The sequence below is a fragment of the Sceloporus occidentalis genome, unplaced genomic scaffold (assembly GCF_023333645.1).
Source record: "Sceloporus occidentalis isolate IW3139 unplaced genomic scaffold, rSceOcc1.0.p SCAF_37, whole genome shotgun sequence".
In the NCBI taxonomy this organism is placed as follows: Eukaryota; Metazoa; Chordata; class Lepidosauria; order Squamata; family Phrynosomatidae; genus Sceloporus; species Sceloporus occidentalis.
The window spans coordinates 2,872,098-2,879,827 of record NW_028317017.1 but is presented as its reverse complement, the minus strand read 5'-3'; the positions used below and the strand labels follow the sequence as shown (position 1 = coordinate 2,879,827).

Sequence of the window (7,730 nt, the reverse complement as noted above, 5' to 3'; positions counted from 1 at the left end):
TCTGGACCATCGTTTATTGCAAAAAATGAAGATCGATTATTTAAATATTTATTTCAAGATCAAGACTACCAAAAGTGGGTTCGCCCTGTTGAACAGTTAAATGATACAGTAAAAGTGAAGTTTGGCCTCGCAATTACGCAACTTGTGGATGTAGTACGTACATTTTTTTTAATTTATTTTTTTTGTTTGTCAATAATGTATATATAATACTTAAGGAATCAATTTAACATAACCTGATATCCCTCCTACCCTCCTATCATACCTCTCATCAGCAAAGTAGCTTATTGAGCACACTGTTTTTATATTTGGAGGAATGGACTTTATTTAATTTGTTTTATTTTTTTTTCTTACAGGACGAGAAAAATCAACTAATGACTACAAATGTCTGGTTAAAGCAGGTAAGCAAAATATTCCCGAGTTTGTCTGAGCTATTTCTCTTAGAAATGATACACTTCAAACAGTAAACTGTAGATAACTCATACTGGTCCAATACGTGATTAATCAAAGGGTTTAACGTGAATCCCTTTAACAATGCGATTACTTTACACAAAAAAGTAAACTTGTGAAATTGTCTTCCAAAATAGTACTAAAACTGAGCCATTCTGTTTACCACTTGGCAGTATGATAAGGAATCAATGTGTTTAATAGGTGTAGAAGCATCCGAAAAGTGTTTTGGATTGTATAATTACAATACAATGTATAAATATTATGTTCTACAACATTCTATACTTAGCATTCTTTGTGTTCCAGGAATGGGTTGATGTCAAGTTAAGATGGGCCCCTAAAGAATTTGCTGGTATAACCTCAATTCGTGTCCCATCTGACTCTATATGGATTCCTGATATTGTTCTTTATGACAAGTAAGCTTATATATTCTTCACAATTCTTTGCTCCTAAAGAAATAAAGTTCAAATGCACTTTAAAGCACCTAAAAAAAATGTAAACGTTATACCAACAACTTTTATTTAGTTGGTGACAGTAGAAACACAGTGCCATCGTTTTAAGGTGATGAATGCTGTGAATGTAATCATGTTTTAGGTTTTCAAGTTCTCAAAACAAAGACAGGACTATTGTTCTCTCGAGCATGATAAAGTTAGTCTAAAAAATTGGGAACGTACATTCACATCAAATGTATGTACCCATATTGACCATTTAAACCATTGCATGTATTATTCATACTATAACTTATAACCCTGTGTGCCCTATTTGCTCAAAACAAAATAATTAGTTTCTGATGTGTCTCATCCGGGACTTGTACAGAGTACCTCATCAGAATTACTCATCAGGGCCTTTTCACAAAACAGAGCACACAGAGTTGAAAGCCTGGTTACAATGCTAATGGAATTGACTTAACTCCATTGCAGCAGATTCTGCATTTTTGTGACTTCTTATCCTTCCATTGTAACTAGCTGGTTAGTTTTTTTGGTAAAATGGGAAAATATAAATTTATGCAAACAGTTAGTTACATTACATATAATCTTTTTGCATTTACAGTGCTGATGGCCGCTTTGAAGGCTCTGTTACGAAGGCTGTGGTGAGATACGACGGAACTATTAACTGGACTCCACCAGCAAATTACAAAAGTTCATGTACCATTGATGTAACTTTTTTTCCTTTTGATCTTCAGAATTGTTCCATGAAGTTTGGTTCTTGGACTTACGATGGATCCCAAGTTGATATTATTATTGAAGACTTTGATGTCGACAAGCGTGATTTCTTTGATAATGGAGAATGGGAAATAGTAACTGCTACTGGAAACAAAGGAAACCGAACAGATGGATGTTGCTGGTATCCATCTATTACATACTCATTCATCATAAAGCGGTTGCCTCTTTTTTATACACTTTTTCTGATTATACCTTGCATAGGACTTTCGTTCTTAACAGTACTTGTTTTTTACCTCCCTTCTAACGAAGGTGAAAAAATTTCTTTATGTACCTCTGTCCTTGTATCTTTAACAGTTTTTCTCCTTGTGATTGAAGAAATAATACCATCCTCATCCAAGGTCATTCCTTTGATTGGAGAATATTTGGTTTTTACCATGATTTTTGTTACTCTATCGATTGTTATAACCGTTTTTGCCATAAACATTCACAACCGTTCTTCTTCAACGCACAATGCTATGGCACCTTGGGTGCGCAAAATTTTTCTTCACAAACTTCCAAAATTGTTATGTATGAGAAGCCATGTTGATCGATATTTTACTAGAAACGAAGCAACTGGAATAACTAATGGACCGGAATCATCCAGAAATACCTTAGAGGCAGCTTTAGATTCAATACGCTATATAACAAGGCATGTAGTAAAGGAACATGAGGTTCGAGAGGTATGTGTATACTTTATGGTTTGTTAGTTAAAACCGTATGCTATATTAAAGTGACATCACACCAATATGATGCACGTATACAACTATACTTTTGTCAATGATAAAATATGACTAATCATTGATTAAGTAGATTGTACCATGTCAGATGTGAATGGATTACATAACCTTGCTATTATACATGTGCATTCAGATTTGGTATTCAGTATGAATTTTAACTTTAATGCAATCTGCCAATTTTGTTAATTTGTACAATTGTTCGAAAATGATAAGGTACCCCAATGAACCAAACAAAAACAAAGCAGAAGGCTCCAAATTTTCATTTTCCATTTTGTTGCTTTTTCACTCAGTCTTACACTCAATGTCTACCTACCTTCTCTTTCGATCTCTTGAGTGTCTGTCTCCTTTGCCGCAGCTCTGCTTCTCCTTTTGCCTCTTCTTGTTCTTCTGTCTTCTTTCTTCTTAATGGTACCAGCTATGTTAACCAGGTCGGGAATGCTTCCGCCAAAGAACAGAGCCTCCATGCACACCATCATCTCCACGTGGAGGCTTTGCCCTTTTAGGAAAACGCTTCCAGAAGTCTGGTTAACTGAGCTGATACTAGGCAGAAGTGGATGATGAAAGACAGAAGAACAAAAAGAGTCAAGAGAAGAAGCAAAGCTGCGCACAAGGAGGCAGCAACAGGATAGCTGTCAGTGGAGAAGGTAAGTAGTCATTGACAGAAAGTATGAGTGACAACAAATTTTATTTCCGAATAGGGGGGCGGGCCCTTTAGAATTCGTAGATATCAGTTTGGCTGTCCAGATCCATTGCTTGTCATTTAACCTTATGCAATGGTGAGATTTTAGATTCTATTAATCCTTGAGGTTGGGGAGTGAATTGTTTTGTTTGTCTAGCACAAAAGGCGATAAAACTTATTGGCATGCCTTGTTCCTGAGTAGTATAATTAGTCTTGTTTGGCATTGCATGGATTCTAGACCTGGGAGATTATAAATACTTGATTGAAGTATTGAGATTTTGGGCAAATTGTCTGCAGAAGTGCAAAATCCGCAGTATTCCTTGGTGTGTTAGGTGATTGTGTGGACCCTGACTAGTAAAAAAAAATAAAATAAAAAAAATAAAATTAAATCTGATCTATTTTGTATGACTTTATGTAGACATACAATGTTATCATTGACATCTGTTTGAGGTTTTGCTCTGTTAGCTTAAGTATTATGTTGTTTTGTAAAAGCACTTATACTTTCACAATACATGGTTACTCAAACACCTCCTCCACACTGAAACTGTAATTTTAGTTTTGATTGGTATAGGATTCATAATGATGCCCCCCCCCCTTAGAGACAAAATGTAATAAAGCTATTTTCTTATTATTTCACAGGTTGTAGAAGACTGGAAATTTGTGGCTCGAGTACTAGATCGGATGTTTTTATGGACATTTCTTCTGGTTTCAATAGTTGGTTCAGTTTTCCTTTTCATTCCTGTCATATACAAGTGGGCTAACATCATTGTGCCTATACATGTTGGAAATATGTATGGAGACAGAACTACATAAGAAGGAATATTATATATATTATACAACCGAACATGAATGTAAAATGCATATAAATTATATCTGGTGCTTTATCTAATATTTTAAATCTGATGATTTTACAGAAATATGATTTTTAATTAAACAGCTTAAATTATTATGCCCCAATGGTATGAAAATTAGTTGGTTTTTTTTTTGTGTTTTGGGGGTTTTTTGTTGCTCAGTTCATTCTCTGAAGCTCTAAGTGTCCGTTTAGTCTTAAATTTAGGTTTGGCTGAATTTTGCTTCATTGCATTATTGAGGTGGAAAGCATGTAGCTTAAAATTATATGTATGAATACCATAAAATGAAAGTACCCATGTCTTCTCCATGTGTGTTTTGATCCATGTTTCTGTCTTCCGGTGATTCTGGTGATTGCCGCAGACTATGTGTAGGATTGATGGTGTGCGTAGTGTGACATAAATTCATTATCGCTATTTAGGCCTGAATTAAGGGTGTCAAACCTTCTCATGAGTTTGTATTCCCATATCTTCCGTTCTCTCAGTGACCCTTAGATCTTTGATACTGTGTCCATTTTGACAGAAGTGGTCTCCCACAGATGTGTCGTCTCCCTTTCTATGCACATTATGTCTGCGAATGTATATGCCTTCTTAGGCTCTGGTCTGTTTCATTTCCATATTATCAAGAATTGGGGAGACAAACACACATTGTGAGGTATAAAACACTGAATAATGGAATTGCGGTTTTATTGTATTGAGTACAAGTTGTAGTAGCTTTTGTGGAAACATACGAGCTAGTCTTCAACGGCTCTCCAGATGAATTTCTTCTATATAGTGGAGGTAGATCAGGGGTTTGGGATCACAGGTAGCCAGGAATAGGTTGACATAGTGGTGCTATCCGTGTTGCCATAGCTGTGGCCATAATTTGTAAGTAAAAATCCCGTCCAAATTTGAAATAGGTGTGTGTGTATGAACTCCATGAGTTTCAAGATTCCTACACTTCGTATGTTGTCTTGGTACAGGTGTTTCTGGCATGCTTCTAGTCCATAATTGTGGTGGATGTTTGTAGAGAGGGATTCTACATCTATAGTGGCTAGTATGGTATCTTTGGGGAGGGGCTACTTTATTTAGGATTTTAGTGGTGTCCTGGATATAACAAGAGGTTTCAGGATGTTTTTCCCAGTTTGTGATTGTTCCAACTCCTGATATTATAGACCTTCCAGGGCTACCATCCCTGTGGATCTTGGGGAGCATATAGAAGAAGCCTATTTTCGATTCCTCCTGGGATTGGTTAACTGTGGTGTTAAACCAAATATAAAAATATATCCCAAAGGTTCGTCTACTTTAACAGATATTTAATAAGAGACACAGTAACATACAATAGATGAGTGACAGCTCAATAAACAATGCAACACTTTCCAAGACTAACCTGCAACCATAAGGCTTAACATAACCCAGCACAATGCAGATTTCCCTATCCATGCAGGATGGTGGGTAGAGAGACTGAATTGATTTTGCATTAAACAGGCATTTTGAATTGCTTGTGAGATCACTGGAGGTGTGCCCTTATTGACAAGACACGTGATACAGGAAGACTTTTTATGCCACCACATTAAGCATGAAGTGTTGCTAGAAGAAATTTTTGTATGATTTTAGTAAGGCTGAAACAACTTATCGATAATTGATAATTCAAATCGTTGACAACGATTTTCATTATCGATTAGTTGAATCGATTTTTATTGATTTATAAAAAAAAAAAAATTCAGAGCAAATGCTCTGAAAAACTCCTCTCCTTATAATAATCCAACCTCAGAGATCGGATTATAACACTAGAATCCAGATCCCCCGCAACGCTGCAGGGGACCTATATTCCCCTCACTGTCGGCCGGTGGGTGTCCGTGTGATGCGCACAGACAACTTCCGTCTCTCCCCTCCACTTCCATACACCCCTCCGACTCCTCCCCCCTCCTATACACCACTCTGCCTCTCTCCCGACTCCCTGGTATTTTGTGAACCTCCGTTGCCGACTGGCACTTTCACTGCAGCTTCATAGAAGCCTCAGCGTAAGTGAAGGGCAGTAACGGAGGCTGTCTGTGCACATCGTGCAGACCGCCACCGGCTGACAGAGAATCGAGGTCTCCTGCAGAGGATCATCCTCTCTGTCAGCTGGTGGGGGTCTGCATCGCACAGACAGCCTCCGTTACTGCCCTTCACTTACGCTGAGGCTTCTATGAAGCTGCAGTGAAAGTGCCAGTCGGCAACGGAGGTTCACAAAATACCAGGGAGTGGGGAGAGAGGCAGAGTGGTGTATGGGAGGAGGGAGGAGTCAGAGGTGTGTATGGAAGCCACCCTCCCATACAGCACTCTGGCTCCTCCCCCTCCCATACGCCACTCTGCCTCTCTACCCGGCTCCCTGGTGTCTTGTGAACCTCCGTTGCTGACAGGAGGCAGAGTGGTGTATGGGAGGGGGAGGAGGCAGAGTGGTGTATGGGGGTGTAATGAATTTCAGGGAGGCAGAATGGCATATCTGGGGAAGTTAGTGGTGTATAGGGGGAGGTAGAGTGGTGTATCGGGGGCATAATGAATTTCAGAGTGGCATATCTAGTAACATAGTTCATAAGGTTGAAAAAATACCAAAGTCCATCAAGTTCAACCTATATACATATTGTGTCCCTACTGTGTTGATCCAGAGGAAGGCAAAAAACCCTTATGAAGCAGATGCCAATTGCCCCATACCAGGGGGAAAATTCCTTCCCGACTCCAAATATGGCAATCAGAATAAATCCCTGGATCAACGTTCTGTCCCTATTAATCTAATATCCATAACGTGTAATATTATTGCTTTCAAGAAACACGTCCAGGCTCCTTTTGAACTCTTTTATTGAGTTTACCATTACCACTTCCTCTGGCAGAGAGTTCCATAATCTCACCGCTCTTACTGTAAAGAACCCCCGTCTGTGCTGGTGTAGAAACCTTCTTTCCTCCAGCCGTAGAGGATGTCCTCTTGTTATAGATACAGTCCTGGGTATAAATAGGTCCTGGGAGTGATCTCTGTACTGTCCCCTTATATATTTATACATAGTTATTAAGTCCCCCCCTAAGCCGTCTTTTTTCCAAACTAAATAACCCCAATTCTGATAATCTTTCTGGGTACTGTAGTCCTCCCATTCCCCTTATTACTCTGGTTACCCTCTCCAGCTCCACTATATCTTTCTTGTACACTGGTGCCCAGTACTGTACACAGTATTCCATGTGTGGTCTGACTAGTGACTTGTACAGTGGTAGAATTATTTCCTTGTCGTGGGCATCTATGCCCCTTTTGATGCACCCCATGATTTTATTTGCCTTAGCAGCAGCTGCCTGACACTGGTCGCTACAGGTAAATTTACTGTTAGTCCTTTTCCATGTCAGTCGTCCCCAGTGTTTTCCCATTTAATACATATTCCCAGCCTGGATTTTTCTTCCCCATGTGCATAACCTTACATTTATCTGTGTTGAACCTCATCTGCCACATCCCAGCCCAAGCCTCCAACCTATGCAGATCCATTTGTAACCGTGCACAGTCCTCTATTGTGTTAACCACGTTACAGAGCTTAGTATCGTCTGCAAAGATTGATACTTTACTATACAATCCCTCTACAAGGTCATTAATAAATATATTAAAAAGAATAGGACCCAAAACTGACCCCTGTGGTACCCCACTAGCAACAGTAACCCACTCAGAGTATGTACCATTAATAACCACCCTCTGTTTCCTATCACTGAGCCAGTTACTTACCCACATACACACATTCTCCCCCAGCCCAAGCATTCTCATTTTACGTACCAGCCTATCAAATGCTTTAGAAAAATCAAGATCTACGACTCACCCCGATCTAGT

General features: G+C 39.0%; 1 protein-coding gene across 1 annotated transcript; it reads left to right on the top strand.

Annotated features, from left to right (window-relative positions):
• On the top strand, positions 1 to 3,875 carry LOC149297733 (neuronal acetylcholine receptor subunit alpha-5-like). The gene is made up of 5 exons (XM_089488140.1): positions 1 to 153; positions 354 to 398; positions 751 to 860; positions 1,495 to 2,326; positions 3,702 to 3,875. The coding sequence occupies exons 2-5, from the start codon at positions 372 to 374 to the stop codon at positions 3,873 to 3,875; spliced, it is 1,143 nt and encodes a 380-aa protein (XP_089344266.1). The 5' UTR covers positions 1 to 153; positions 354 to 371.
• Positions 3,876 to 7,730: the final 3,855 nt, after the last annotated feature.